The 15,692-nt window shown below is 35.1% G+C and overlaps 2 protein-coding genes across 4 annotated transcripts in view; one reads left to right on the forward strand and one right to left on the reverse strand.

Annotated features, from left to right (window-relative positions):
• Positions 1 to 817: 817 nt before the first annotated feature.
• LOC125832517 (H/ACA ribonucleoprotein complex subunit 2-like protein) lies at positions 818 to 3,046 on the forward strand. Its single transcript, XM_049511682.1, has 4 exons — positions 818 to 972; positions 1,054 to 1,123; positions 2,665 to 2,770; positions 2,882 to 3,046. The coding sequence occupies exons 1-4, from the start codon at positions 834 to 836 to the stop codon at positions 3,041 to 3,043; spliced, it is 477 nt and encodes a 158-aa protein (XP_049367639.1). The 5' UTR covers positions 818 to 833; the 3' UTR covers positions 3,044 to 3,046.
• A 286-nt stretch (positions 3,047 to 3,332) lies between these two features.
• LOC125832506 (inorganic pyrophosphatase TTM1-like) overlaps positions 3,333 to 15,692 on the reverse strand; it is a 164,024-nt gene continuing 151,664 nt past the window's right edge. The window contains exons 1-12 of one of the 3 annotated variants that reach the window (XM_049511665.1): positions 14,055 to 14,292; positions 11,672 to 12,029; positions 10,122 to 10,236; positions 9,124 to 9,319; positions 8,914 to 9,027; positions 8,644 to 8,817; positions 7,775 to 7,969; positions 6,930 to 7,052; positions 6,749 to 6,861; positions 6,476 to 6,599; positions 4,403 to 4,675; positions 3,333 to 3,784 (exon numbers count right to left, since the gene is read on the reverse strand). In XM_049511665.1, coding sequence (XP_049367622.1) covers positions 3,572 to 3,784; positions 4,403 to 4,675; positions 6,476 to 6,599; positions 6,749 to 6,861; positions 6,930 to 7,052; positions 7,775 to 7,969; positions 8,644 to 8,817; positions 8,914 to 9,027; positions 9,124 to 9,319; positions 10,122 to 10,236; positions 11,672 to 12,011 — 1,980 coding nt within the window. In that variant the 5' untranslated portion in view covers positions 12,012 to 12,029; positions 14,055 to 14,292 and the 3' untranslated portion in view covers positions 3,333 to 3,571. Of the gene's footprint in view, positions 3,785 to 4,402; positions 4,676 to 6,475; positions 6,646 to 6,748; positions 6,862 to 6,929; positions 7,053 to 7,774; positions 7,970 to 8,643; positions 8,818 to 8,913; positions 9,028 to 9,123; positions 9,320 to 10,121; positions 10,237 to 11,671; positions 12,030 to 14,054; positions 14,293 to 15,692 lie in introns of those variants that run through there. The other 2 variants (XM_049511667.1, XM_049511668.1) reach the window with 2 other exon arrangements.

Below are 15,692 nucleotides of genomic sequence, written 5' to 3' on the forward strand. Positions count from 1 at the left end.
CTAGATAAAAATATATTTTTTATGTATATATATTACATATTTGACACTCCTCGGCTTCTACACAATTTAACTTCTTTATATTTTGACACTCCTTAGTTGAAATTTTGGCTCCGCCATTGGCAGGAATCGATAATGGGACAAACGTTTTTTTTTAAAAAGAGAAAAAACTGAATTTTAAGTTTAAAAAAAAGGTTACCTTCGTTGGGATTCAATCACATGACTTCGACCAGTGCACCAGCAACAACTTTTAGTTGTTAGGGTGCACAATTAAATATATATATATATACACGGATTTTTTTAAAAAGTTACTTGGTGCATGTGGGTCCCACCTGCCCATAAGAGGAATAAAGTTCTTATTTTAGATTTTGACGTTTTGCATAATGTGAAGTTGTGAACTAAAAGTCACTTTGAAGTGTGAATTAAAAGCTAAAGGATAAAAGACAGTAACTTTAAAGTGTGAATTAATATATAATATTTATGTACAAGTAAATGTAGTAAATTACTAGTCTTAATCAGTTATCGTTTTAGCCAATAACCCATTATTCAAAACCAATACCAAACCGATATTTTTTTAATAAAACCAATAAAAACCCGTTAATCCAATAACTCAATAACAATAAACCAATAACATTTTTTTCGATTCGATTTATCGGTCAGTTCGATTTTTGCAGACCCCTAGCCAAAAGATAAAAACACTCCTTATGTCCCATAAAGGCCCAACTTAAAACAATTTCCTTGGTCCTTAAACCCTAGTGATATCGAGTTCCAACCTCTCCCCATTTCGTTAAACCCTACACCGACGCCCTGCTTTTGCTTTTACGTTCAAGAGAGAGATGGGTGGTAGTGATAGCGAAGTAGAGAAAACGGCACAAAAAGAGAAGGAGAGAAAGAAGCTATTGGCTATAGCCCCTATTGCTAAACCACTCGCTGGAAAAAAACTCAGCAAACGAACCTTCAAACTCGTTAGGCGAGGTATCCATAAACTTCTGGGGACTAAGTATTTGTGATATTTTTTTTAACATTTGTTTAATCACACCATTGTTCTGTTTTCAGCTACGGAACATAAATGCTTGAAGAAAGGAGTTAAAGAGGTAGTGAAAAGTATTCGTCGCGGTCATAAAGGGTCAGTCCACTTTTTCTCTTTCTTTCATCTATGATCTCTTTGTCAATTCATAGTCAAAATTAAATTGTCTCACTCTCGAAATTTAAATAGCTTGTAAATATAAATTGGTACCACACAAATTGGAAGGAGTTGGGACAGAGAGAGTAATAGGCTTTCTTGTTCTGGAATGCCTGTTTTAGACACGAATACATGCACGCCCTGGCATACTGAACTTGTAAAGAAATGGATTTTGAGTCTAACTCAACCTCAAAAATTAACCACGAAAGTGGTGCGTCTTTCACAAAATCGTTAGAGTTCTGGTGAGCATGTGTTGAAAACTGGAAATTGAGTATTTCTTGATGATTGTCCTCAGTCTGTAGGATGATAGTCCTATTACCTATAAGGGCACTTAAAATTTATCCCGGGATTAACTTTTCTTATCCATTACACCAAACGACCCTTAGTGTTAGATCAAGCCTCATGCTTTAGAATAGACTTTTAAATGGATGGACAAGTACTTCTAGCCCTAGGCCGCACCTGAGTTCCGTGCCATAATGCCCCTGGAAGGTAGGGGTTCCCGGTTCTATTTGGATAAGTTTTTTTATTAAAATAAAAAAACTAAATTAATTTAGTTGATTTTTACATTTCTGAAACCAAATTAAGTATAATAAAAACCATTCGGTTCATTACTACTTAAAGATAAGTTGATAATAGTAAAATAAAATAGACATGCGATAACTATTTTAAATGAACAGTAGGAATCAACAAATTTCTCTCTACTATAACAAGGTGATTGTATCTGAATCTTCTATTATTTTTCAACACTATTTCGAAGCTTTAGTGTGTTTAATTTATATAATTGTAGAGACTCCTATAGACAACATATTAGACTTGGAGAATATTTTTTTAAGAAAGAATTTAAAAGTGTTTTAGTGCATATGAAATAAGTAGACTGAAATCAAATTAATGATATAAAAGTATAAAATCTTTATGAAAAACTCCTATATATTCAAATAAATTATAAAATTTATTTGTTATTTTTTCGGTTTCTTTTTTAGTAGAACTAAACCCAAACCAAATATTGTTGATTTTTTTAAATTTCAAACCAAACAAAATAAGTATTGATTCTTTTAATCGATTTGGTTTGGTTTTTCACCAAACTGTGGACACCCCTGGTGAAATGATATTGAAATAACTTACACAAAGAGCTGGCTGTATAATTACGACTTACACAGTAAGAATAGCTCATGTGTAGATTTTAGGCTTTTTAGTTACTCCAGGCTCGTCTTAATGGAAGCAATTAAATCAATATACCTAATTGTCGGTAAAGAGTCAAAATTGATGTTTTCCTTGGTAAGCCTTCTTCCACATCAGTCAGTACCTTATTAGCTGCTCTGTAGCATAGCCGCCCATAAGCACTTGTACAAGCAATTCCATAGCTTGCTAATTTTGCTCAATGGTAAATTTTTCTACCCTGAAATATTTGTGACATGAACTTGTCTACATGCCATATTTGTGAATTAACAAGCTTATGAACATCATATGTCTTTTGGGAATTGCAGATTGTGTGTTATAGCTGGAAACATTTCTCCTATCGATGTCATTACTCACGTTCCACTCCTATGTGAGGAAGCTGATATACCATACATTTATGTTCCTTCAAAAGAAGTAAGCTGAAGTTTTTATCTCATACTCACTTAATATTATTACATTCTTGTGTTGTGATGCATGTTATCTTACGAGTTACTTTCGTGATCATGATAAAAACTGTGTTTTCAGGATCTTGCAAGTGCTGGAGCCACTAAGAGGCCAACTTGCTGCGTTTTGGTATTGACAAAGCCTACTAAGGGGGAACTTGGGCAAGAAGATCAAGAGAAACTGAAGGAAGAGTATGATCAAGTTGTATCAGAAATTCACGAAACTACTTCCTCCTTGTTTTGATAAACAGAATTATGATCTATCGATGGTTTCACTTAATTGCCCTCTACTTAGTTTTGGAGCATGTTTATATGTATCTGCTATTTATCTACGTCACCATCCAATCATCTAACTATATACACGTGAATAAAGAAGCTGAAAGCTGATAAGTAACAAGGCATAAGGAATGAAAGATCACTCAATTTTTACCCCAACTTGATCAGAAATTCACGAAACAACAAAAAGAAACAAAGTCCTTCAACCTAAAATTTGAAGGACTTCGTTTCCTTTTGTTGGTAACAAGGATGAAATGTGAGGAGTTTTCTCATGCTTTTTTTTATTTACACATAAACCAGGATATCAAAACAAAAGACCGAACGAAGAAATATTCGCTCCATCTGTTAGAGACAATTACTTCATCTTCTTCATATATATATTGGTTCATCGAAGATACTAAGGCCAGAAACATACATCTACACTGTTAAAAGATTTATCTTAGTATATGTACATCTTCTACGTGGTTAACTGTTTCAGTAGCCATAGCTGAATCAGTTATTTTTGAGATAAGGTCCTGAACAAGAAGATACCTACACCGCCAACAGCAAGGGTAAGAAGCAGAGGAACACCAATCGATTCAACACCTTCAGCCATTCCCTCGGTCCTATCCGCTCTCCCTAGGTGAGATCCGTTGAGCTCACGGAGGATATTGCTCAGATTGTCCATCTGGTGCATGATCTGACGCTGTGATCTCCCAATGAGAAGTACCTGCTCCCAATTATGTTTGCATCAGAGGCATAATTGTCTAATCAAATTCTCAAATCTTCTTCAGACAAATGTGTTGGAATTTGGACTATGGTTGTTTTCAGAGAAATTTTTAGTTCGTGGAAACAGAAGTTATTAACACCCAATGCAGTCTCAAGTACAACAATAGCATACCAATGTAATCCCACAAATGGGGTATGGGGAGGGTAGTGTGTATGCAACCTTACCCCTACCTTGTGATGATAGAGTGGATGTTTCTCATAGACCCTCGACTCAAGTAATGATAAGGTAAAAATCATCACAGTAAATATTAACGATGCAATTGAAAGTTCTGATGCCTAGATTGGTAAATCAATTGAAATCTTTTATTTAACTGGTGAACAGTGTGAAAGTGATGGATCAAAGAAAACCCTTGTGCACTCATTAGTGTTCTTTGTGAGATAAAAGAATTATTTTCAAATGGATGAATTATGCAATAACCAAATTCACTCTAAAAATTGGTCATATTGAGTCAGAAGGCAGAAATTGGACAGCTATTGGGAGAGTATATCAAACTACCCGCCATGCCTCCTTTTGTCACTACTTAATGCAAAAGATGAGCACGGGATGATAGTAGAATACCTCTTCCATTAGTGAAGACTCTCTTGCCAGTTGGGAAGATGATGATGAATGAGGTAAAAGAGAACCAGCCAACGAGCCATTGCCTAACCCAGCCACAAAAAGAGAAGTGGGTCCAGACCCATTGCAAGACTCAGCATGCACTGCCAAATTTTGTTGGCTAGCAGAAACTTTATTGGCAGATATTTTTGAGTTTAGCTCTTCAATCCGAGATGTGAACTCATCCATTCGCTCACTCAATGTGGAAATTTGCTCTGTAAGTTGAGAAACAACTCCCTGAAAAAAGGCAATTCTTGAGTGATTGAGGGAAAAAAGTAACAAAAAAGGTAAATGTAAGATTGAGCATATTATAAACAGTTCCGCATAAGTGGGACGTACTGGTAGTAAATTGACTTCTCTTCTGATGTATAAGAAATGATGGAATTAAGCAGGAAAACAGAAGGAAAAACAGCACACATATTCTGCTGGACAGATATGTAGGAATAAATGGAACAACATTCACGTTTTTTATTCTTGCTTAAATTGGAAGCTAACATACAACATACAAAAAGAAGAATATTTGGCTCCAAAAATGTATCTCATTGTACTTTGAGTATCCCCGTGCACATTAACAATATTTTCCACTCTCTTAGCAGGTAAAGTTTCCAGTACCAAGTTCTCCATATCGACGAAACAAAGTAATTTTTATTTTTATTTTTACGAACATGAATGGATTCTTTTTTTTACAAAAGATATTGATTAACATAATTTTATTGATAAAACAATATGGCTACAATTCAGTTTGTTCCCTTGATTATTATTCTCTCTTGATTTATCTCGGTGATTTGAGGGATGAAGCAGCGTGTGTTTCTCGACTAGGATGATGCGGATTCAATCTCCATGAAAAAAATGATTCCAACAGTTAAGACATTTCATTGATATATATTCCCTATTCCTAATTGCTGTTTTACAGAATACTGGAAAGAGTGGGACAAGGAATTCAAATATCCCTGCCGATGTATTTTGACACCCCACAGCTTCAGCAGATCGCTTAGCCCCATTCATTTTCGGTGCAAGAGCACTCGATTAGTGAGCTGTTACACACTGGTTCAAGGGTGTATGAACACTTAAAAGATTTATAGGACTTGAATTAAAGTCTCTTCTCAATATTTTATTAATTAAACAAGCAAATATGCTTTCTGTACATCTATACGAACTACTGTAAATTATTTTAAAAAAATACTTGCTGTTTTGCATGATTAAAAAGGGATCCATCAGCTTTTAGCAGGAATTTCCAGTCACCGATCCCCAGGGTTGCCAGCTTATCATCATTTTACTTCCTTTCCAAAGTTACAAAGTCAACTTACTTGCTGATTCTGCAGATGACGAGATCCTAGTGTGCGTTTTCTTAACTCCTACATGAAGGACTCATTTCATTCTGCTGAACAAACTTTCAGCAGGATTCTATTTCCAAACATACAAGCAAATGTAAATCTTTCCACAGGTTAGTTGGTTTGAGTTACGATTTACACCATTCTGATATAAGGGAATATTTAAATTACCAAAAGACTTGATAGCATGTAGCTGTGGTCAAGGGCGTGGTTATGAGTTCATGATGGTAGTGGAGAGGAATGAGCAGGAAAGGGTGATATCATTCTTGAGTATCAATAAGAATCAATTAATGGTGTTCAGAATTGGTATATCACTTGTATACAGCCAAGTTGACCTTGTTACTATCCTTATCAAAAAAGTTGGCCTTGTTACTATTCTTATCAAAAAAGTTGGCCTTGTTACTATAAATGAAACCTTTTACTTGATTAAAAAAAATGGTGTTCAGAAAATGATCTAAGACGGTGGATGAAACTCTTACCCTTTTCCTGGAGTAAATTATTATATTAGAGCTAAAGTTGTGCAACTATGTCAAACAAATGCCCCCAAGTAGGGTATACATTTTCTAAGAGCAATTTCAAGAGAACACCAAACAGAGAAAAAAAATTGGAAGCCAGTTCACGCACCAAATATAACATTAATATGTAGCCAAAATTATGGAGACATTAGATTGTGCCAAAAAATGAACCTATGGCTCCGAATAATTACCTGATTAGCCACTGGCGCTGGAGAATCAGGGGTTCTCCCATCATATCTTGTAGTATTAACCGCAAGTTTTGTCAGCTTGGACAGGTGTTTTTCTCGTTGTGTTGAGTAGGAATGTGGGATACCACTGCCAATAGTTACAGGCGAACAGATGATGCTTTTCCGTCGCATGACTTTTGCAGAAATAAGTAGGCGATGATTGTAAAAAGTAAAAACATCCAAACAATACATATAGAATACTTTAAGAAGCAGATAACAATTTAGCCTATGACCTACCGATTAAGAAACTTTGTTCTCCTATCTGCCGAGGCTCGGGATAAAGCTTCTCTAGGGCTTGAGACCAAATCATCATCTATGCTCAGCTTTGTCCTCAGATCATCTGGCAATGCCTGCATGGACTGTAATACTGAGAACCAGGAACAATGGGAAATTTGTATTTAACTAAAATTTAACGCACCATAACATCGTTTAAAAGCTTCTCCAGCTGAATTTGCTCGATGTAAGTGCGAGGAATATATGAACCATCCAAACCCAGAGAGTCGGCAACATATTTTACATGTAAGCGATCTCTTCCTTGCACCTTCATAAGGGAAAAATCGTAAATAATAATAGTAATTAGCTCCCCAGGCTATACAATGCCAGAATTGAGAAAGAGGAAACTCATTCTCACTGACTTCTCTTTGTTCCTTAGGTCTTCAGCAAAAGGAAAATTTAAAAATGAACTCACACATTCATCAGAAAATTTCTTCATTGATATTTGTTAAACTTCTTTAACTGAGGTTTAGGGAACTCTTTCTTTCCCCTTTTAAAGGGCCCTTTACTTCATTTTTCATCATGCTTCATGTCACGTTTATAATTTTTTAAGTCAAACAAGAATTTAAGGTAAACACTTCAATGATAATGATGAGCAAGCATTGTATCCAAACTGGATATTTCTCCAAAATACAATCCTTACATTTGTCTCAACCCAAAAAATCAAAGTCGCTTCCAGTAGATTAATAAAATGGCAACTTAGCCGATTGTGCCATGCACATGCCTCACAAACATTCAATTACCCACTGCCTTAGCCACATTCTAAGTCTAAGACATCGCTAGGTACAGCCTTAAAGAGATTTGTTAGGAGGTTATGACACATATCTTTACCTGAATTCCAGATGAAATAAAATTAACCCAAATTCTCAAAACAAGAGACAGATAAAAGGACAAAAGAAATTCTGCTTCGCAAATCACATGATTCAAACATTTAAAGTAAATTATATTAAGATGAGATGAGAGCGATTTAGTAATTAGTGATTGTCATACCTGAACATACTGGCGATTAAGTTGCTCCAACCAATCTGTTTTCACACAAACCTTGTCATCAGAGAAGATGTGGCTGCTCCTTTTCAAAATGGTTGCAATTGAATATCCTAATGCCATCAACCCACCAAGAAGCCGTACACTGACCTCAAAGGTGATTCTTGGTGATATAATGAAGGGACTATCTGTAACCCATTCCTGAAAGAAATACATGAAAAAAACATAAGAAGATACAAGATTATCAGTGTCAAGATTACTATTTCTTGACATTTCTCACAATAAAGCTTTTAGAAATTCAATAGATACCAAAATTGTACCCAAACTAGGAAAGAGAGACAAGATGCAGGAATGCTCTTCCAGGGGAAGACCAGAATGCAAATAGATCAAGATGGAGAGAAATGTTATTATGATCAGTCATATTAGAAAGTTTTCAAAAATGAAGTTAGTCACACGATAGAATGTTCTATGGTTTAGTGTCCAGATATCTATGACAGAACAGCAGGGTTCTATTAAAAAAAGAGTTAAATCTGTATTATATTGATTGCTACATATCTTCTGTTGTATCATATGGGACACCTCAAGGCCATATTTCTTAAAGCCGTTCCAGCAAGCTCTTTACCCAGTAGATCCTAGAATTTTAGAAGTTAGTTCATTCAGCCTACAGACAGTGACCGGCAGTACATGCTGGCAGCATTCTTGGAGCTCATTAACGGTATAGATGCATCACAATCAAATAGAAGTTATGAAGGATCTAAGTAGCTAAACCAATATCAAGCAAATTTACCATCTGAAAATGATAAAACTAGGTTACAAGTAGCCTGATTATTACTGACTGATATGCTCAGCATGTAGAAAAGGAACTTATTGGTCACCTCAAACATAAGAGTGTATTTTCCATCCTTGTTCCTCATCCTCAAATATGATTGGCAAGCTTCAGGATCTTCACTAGGAGGTAGGAGATAAATATCATAAGTTTCCTCTGTAATTTCCTTGTATTCGTTTGGAAACACAGCCTTGATCTGGTCTAAATCCACAACTTTTGTTGACTGTAAAATATATTTAGACCCATCAGTCCCAAAACTTGTGCTTGCATAGTCACAATATAAATGGAATGTAGACAGAAAGGTCAAAAATGTTAAGACCTTTAGAACATATGTGGGGTTCTGAAATCCAGCGAATGGGTTAAACTTGTTGATAATTTTGATATGAGCCGTCTTTAGATCAGGCTCGATAAAGGCTTTGTACATAGGATACACCTGTTAGAAGAATGCCATAAAGATCATTGTACTTGGCTGTCGAAAATGTACAAAAAATTTTGAATTAGATATATTTGAAAATAACAGAGACGGAACCGTTTCTGAGATTTGTTGGATTATCTCCTCGGGCTCTTGTCCAGCACGGTGGATATCCCTAAGAACCCGTTTCACTAAGTCAAAGTGCACTCCACCAGTGACAGACACACGGAGATCTAGCAATGGCCTCAATTTTTCACTCAAAGCATATATCCCTTCAATTATAACAATTCGAGAGCTTGGAGCTTCAAGGGTCCTGTGAAATCGATGGTCCAAAAGTGTTATGGGATCGGATAGAAGTAGACGTGCATTTTACATTGGCAAGTAAGGGAACAAAATATTTTATAGGAACCAGTTCTTGATAATAAATTTCAGATTTTCTTCTGTCTACTAGGTAAAGCCTATACACCAACTCTGTATGAATCAGGTCATGAATGTGATTAAGCACCAAATGGGCCGGGACGCCAGTGGGTGTGGGATGTCGGGATATCACAACTCTCTGTCCTCTCCAGTCTCCACTAAAATAAATCCCACAAATGCTTCGCAGAACTTCGCATAAGAACATATTGCATATCGGTCAGATTAAGAATAATATGCAACATCATTCTTGGGCTTCGATCAAATGTTACACACATACCGTTGAAAGAAAACTGAGGTCTTAGTGTCTTTTGAATATCAAAAGTAGTTAATGAGCAGTACAAGAACCCACCACAGAGAAACCCCCCCTCCCCCTGCACAACAAATATTTTTTCTTCCGTGAACTCCAAGGAACATAAAAGAAAAAAGAAGAAACAATCCTAGCACCATGGAACAAAAAAGGCAGAGTGTTCTCAGGAAAAGTAAACAAGGAGATAACAGAAATAAAGATCAGAAGAAGGATCCGGGGGATATCACCCTATTCTTAAATAGTTTATGAAAGAGATAGGTGTTTAGATTCTTTTTGAAAAACCCTCTATACGTTTGATGTAATTACTACAGGAGTTCACCAATACTATTGGTGTACTTCTCTGTTTATAATACCAGTTAACTTTCTCAAAAAAAAAAGAATGAAAACTGACCTATAACCCACACGAGAGCTAGATTTAAAATCGTATATAGGAACTTGAACAGGCTTCCCCGCTTTCAGCCCATGTATATTCTCGAGCAGAGTCTCATAATCCGTCAAGCGCGGATCTGTTTCAAAAATACCAGGACATGGAAGTTACTGTAAATCTTCATCTTAATTGCATTAGTCACAGCATAGCATAAAGTGGGGCAAAAAAACACAATTAGAAACTAAAGCAGAAAAAATCTGACTATGCTGACGTGATCCAAAACAATTAAATATGGCCTAACCATTTCCACAAGATCATAAACTGAGATTTACATCCCAAAATATAAGAATATTCAATCAAAATCAGAAGTGCATTGTTTTCTTATTGATACTTTGTGGCATTCTACAGTAGCACCCTATGCACAGGGCCTTCAGTGAGCCTGATATAGAGACAGCTATACATCGAGATTTTTTCAAAAGTTGTTTATAATCGAGGATTTCAAAAGTCTATTGCTTAACCTTTCATCAGCTGAAACAGTTAAACCAAGAAACTCATCTGTTTATTTTACTTCAAAAGCATTGAAGTTGCATACACTGACACAATTTCACTTATTGGGCAAATTCTAAAACTTTTGCAAAATATATTTGATTATTGGTTCCCAAATTCAGTATTCATAGAGTCCAGAGAGATTTAGACTCTTGAACAGTCATCACCTAAAAGAGTATTATCTGAAAAAAATAAATTAAGGAGAGGTGACAGCTGTACAAATCTATCAGAATCCCTGAAAGAAAGGAGCAATGGGATCTGCACTCAATATTTATTCATTAATTCAAGAAATAAGCAATGAGATACTATTGCATTTTTGTTTTTTTTGTCATATACTAACAGTGGTCATGCTTTAGCTGTGAAAGTAGTAGTCCTTGTTAGTATTTCACTCAATCATTCATTATCACATTAACCAACTACAGGTAACAGACACAAAATACTATTCCTTTAGTTTATCGCTGATTAGCAACATGGCCAAAATACAACCTGTATATTCTTATGATTTGACTTTTAAAAGATTCATAAATAAAAGTTCCGATCTAGAGTCAGGAGATATCACCCACAACGCTGCAGACCAAAAATAAATAAATAAGTACTGCAGGGAATCGTATGAAGTGTTGGTCCAATGATGTCTTCGTATTTCATATGCATATACATATATGTTTAGATTAAGGATGAAGTTTGTGAAGTGTTTAAACTACTTGTTCTGAATTTATTTATTTTTGATAACCCGAGAAATCTCCACAGGGTCAGTAGTGCATGGTTTGGAACGCGGTACATAATAGGTCCACCACTCTATCTTCTTCACTTAAATACCGCATGTGGCAGGATTTGAACCCGTGATATGCGTCTAACCCACACATCACGTGTTGCATTCTCACCCCTGGACCAAAGCCTTGGGGCAACTACAAGAATAATAAAAGATATCTCATGTAATAAAAGAAGTGCTACATAAGGTCACTACAAGAATAACTCAGACATCAACAAAATTATGTATGTAATAACCAATTAGAATTAAAAAAGATTACCGTCGAAATTTCCATCAACGATACGACTGGGCTCATTGTAGTTGTCCATGTTTATGATAGCAATACTAGGCATAACATTCAGGATCTTCTCTGTGAACACGGACTTTCCGGCCCCTGAAGGACCAGCGACTCCCACCAGTACAATTCCTTCATTCTTCTGAACCAACAACTGGCATGCACGGAGTACTATAAAGAAACCCTTCTCAAATGATAGCTGATCTTGAATTGGGGCTATCTCATAACGAGCAGAAGTACTTCTTTTTACCAGTTGAACTTGATCTCTTAATAGACCAGACCTTCTTCGCGGTGAATCGACATTGGAAAGAGTATCCTGGGCCATCAAAATACCTGGAAAATTCTGCAAATTAAGATGCAAATAAGGAATTTAAAACTGCAATCCAAGTATTACAGTAACCTATGGCCCCCAGAACATCTTTTAGGGGGACTACACATCACCTGCAAGAGAATTTCATTCACAAAGAAAAAGTTCCAATTTTTGTACTTGTTTGGATAGATCTAAACAAAAAAATTAATTTCTGCAGATATCAGATAAAAGTACCATTCCTTGAAAAGATACTGAACATGAGAAAATGAGGTCTCAAAGCAGATTTTGGTGAAATCAAAGCAAACGAGAAAACGAATATTTGTGTGCATGCGCATGTAGGAAGAGTATTGCTTTTTACAAGATATAGCAACAACGCACTTTACATCCCACTATTCAGCTTGCGTTCAGAAAATTGGAGGTACTCCAGAAGCACATACAAACTAACTGGGATACTCCAAAAGTGCATTCGACAACACTAACTGGGTTACTCCAGAAACAATACAGGACAACACTAACTAGGTTACTCCAGAAGCACATACGACAACACCAATTGGCTACTTACTCTGTCCAACACTTCTGTCCAAAACTAGTCACCACATTTTGCTTCCCAATAGTAAGACAAAATGATCCTTGAGTTAGTATTTTAAAACTATAATTTGTCATTTTAAATTCACTATGTCACAAAGCATAGCAGGTCTGGAACTAGTTAAAGGAAAGTTGTAGTAGGTTAACGGTGTAAAAATAGTTTTACATGATGAATCTTTGAAAATGGATACAAGTCAACCTCACTAATTTGGGCATCGACACGGAACTAATGGATTCATTAATATTCTAATCCTTTTTTGATATGACAAAAATCCCAATCTAGAATACTTTTTATAGCTTACAAATATCTACAATTAATTTTCAAATGATTTATATAAAAAAAGAAAAAGAAAAAAAGATAGCACTCAAAATTGGTCAATTAAAGTAAGAAGTGAAATTGAGAGACAAATTGAATCAGAGAGATAAAACTCCCCATATCCCAAGGAACTCTGAATGAGAGAAACAACAATTTTCCCCTAATAGATTTTAAGAAAGATTTTAAGCGAGCTACCAAGAACACAATTGAAGAATTCTTGAAGAGTTTAAGCGAATTACCAAGAATACAATTGAAGAATTCTAGAGGAGTTTAAGCGAACTAACAAGAACACAATTGAAGAATTCTTGAAGAGTTTGAGCGAGCTACCAAGAACACAATTGAAGAATTCTTGAAGAGTTTAAGAGAGTTACCAAGAACACAATTGAAGAATTCTTGAAGATTTTAAGCGAACTACCAAGAACACAATTGAAGAATTCTTGTAGAGTTTAAGCGAGTTACCAAGAACACAATTGAAGAATTCTTGAAGAGTTTAAGCGAGTTACCAAGAACACAATAGAAGAATTCTTGAAGAGTTTAAGCGAATTAACAAGAACACAATTGAAGAATTCTTGAAGAGTTTAAGCGACCTACCAAGAACACAATAGAAGAATTCCTTGAAGAGTTTAAGCGAGTTACCAAGAACACAATAGAAGAATTCTTGAAGAGTTTAAGCGAATTACCAAGAACACAATTGAAGAATTCTTGAAGAGTTTAAGCGACCTACCAAGAACGCAATAGAAGAATTCTTGAAGAGTTTAAGCGAGTTACCAAGAACACAATTGAAGAATTCTTGAAGGGTTTTAAGTGACCTACCAAGAACACAAATGAAGAATTCTTGAAAAGGAAAATGAAACTAAACTAAAAAAATTGATCCACTAACCACTATAAAAATTTTAGTCTAACCGCCGGCAAATCTCAACATTCAATGGGGCAACATGAAATAATCCGTACGATCAAATTCCTCATTCCTGATGTCAATAGATAAAGTGAACCACTAATTTTAAAGATCAACAACAAAGTACACAAGTTTGCTGAATCACAAATTCAATCAAACCCCAAATAATTGAAAGTACTTATATGCAAAACCAAAAAATTGATACGAAAAAACGTGAAATTAAAAACATTGAGAGTTCAACATACTCGGCAAATCATCAAACCTGTAATCAAGTGAAGTGGCAAGTATTTGAGCAAGAAAAAAAGGGGTGAGAAAATTGCAAGAAACTTGATTTTTGATCTCGTCGTCTAAGTGAACCGAACGGGAAGAAGAAGAAGAAGAAAAGAGGAGAAGACAAATTGGGTGGACTGGTGTTGAAATTTAATTCAGAGAAGTTACTGAGTTTGTTAGATATTTTTTCACCCGTCGCTGTAGGACAAGGGGAAAGAAACATGTGGACTCAAGAAGAAAAAGGAGGGAAATAAAAGGCAAGAACCCTCTAGCGTTATGTAGAATAGTATTAGGGCTTGTTTGGTTTGTTTGCTATCTATATATGAATTCACATAATACATAAATAGATCTTTTAAATTAGATTCAATTAATAAATAAGTATTTTAATTTTGTAAAATTACAACAAAATAATATACTTATCCACACAAATGAAATTTTAAGGACATAATGTACACAAATTTTATCATTATCTCATAAAAATAGACAAATTGATTGTAAAAAATCCGACTCAAATGCAAATGCTTATGGTCATAAAATAAAAATACATCCATAGTAATTATGATAAAGGTAACTAAATAAAATACCTTATTTAATAATCATGGATAAGGGTAAGTAAAGAAAAATACATTTTATTTAATAATCATGGATAAGGATAACTAATATAGTCAGATTGACTAATTGCTTGGGAGGTCAAAACTGCCAGAAGCATTTCTAAAGAATTAAGGTAGCTAGCTTTTGAAAAGCACATTTGACAAAAATGCATTTAGAAGTACTTTAAAAATATTTGTCCAAACACTGGTTATTGTTTTAAAAAAAAAAAAAAAAAGAAATAAAATATATATATATATATATATATAAAATTTATTGATCAAATACAAATTGATTTTCAGTAAAAAAGAAATTCTAAAAATCGAAATACACAAGAATTTTAACATAGTTTCTCAGACTGCATGGTTTAATTATTTTACCCAAGCAAAGGGCCTATCAAGAAGCTAACACATACTTTTATTGAGCCCATGTGTCTGATAGTTCTAACCGGGTATCAGGCGCCCTACTTATCAAACTCTTTTTCGGGCTAAAAACCACGGCTCATCAGACGGAGTCACAAAGACAAAGTCAATAAAAGTAGTACTAGATCCGACTGCACCTCAATCTCAGAACCAAGTCGAGAAGCCATACTAAAATTCTTCTATATTTAAATAAAGCTTAGATCCGTTCATGGTCTATATAAAAGAGAAGTTAGTTATCCGGCATAGATATAATTTTTTTAGCCGGACATAGTCACGGCTTAGATCGGAGACTTTATAAGAGTAAAAGACAGGAAGAAAGAGAAAAGAAAGTACCTTCTTGTTATCAAACCGCACTCTTTATTATTCCTGCCAAAATCCGGCAAGCTTACAAAACTTAGTAAGAAATGTTTACAAGAGAGAGAGAGTACAAAACGGAAGAGAGGGTTTCTAAAACCTGCTCTCAATTAAAGAAAAATAAACCTATTTATAGAAAAAAGAAAGCATCTTTGTACAGGATACTGGGCCCCTATCTGGGTCCCGGTAACAGTGTATCTACTGTAGGTGAATAGTGTATCTACTATAGGTGAACAGTGTTACTACAGTAGTGCGGACCTGCTACC

This window comes from Solanum verrucosum, unplaced genomic scaffold (assembly GCF_900185275.1).
Source record: "Solanum verrucosum unplaced genomic scaffold, falcon-dt-bn FXZP01000009.1, whole genome shotgun sequence".
Classification (NCBI taxonomy): domain Eukaryota; kingdom Viridiplantae; phylum Streptophyta; class Magnoliopsida; order Solanales; family Solanaceae; genus Solanum; species Solanum verrucosum.

What these genes read in the sequence shown, in the direction of transcription:
- LOC125832517 (XM_049511682.1), top strand. Translation starts at nt 834, where the DNA reads ATGGGTGGTAGTGATAGCGAAGTAGAGAAAACGGCACAAAAAGAGAAG. An exon ending in ATTCGTCGCGGTCATAAAGG is followed by an intron (nt 1,124 to 2,664) that starts GTCAGTCCACTT and finishes TGGGAATTGCAG; the next exon opens with ATTGTGTGTTATAGCTGGAA. An exon ending in TTTATGTTCCTTCAAAAGAA is followed by an intron (nt 2,771 to 2,881) that starts GTAAGCTGAAGT and finishes CTGTGTTTTCAG; the next exon opens with GATCTTGCAAGTGCTGGAGC.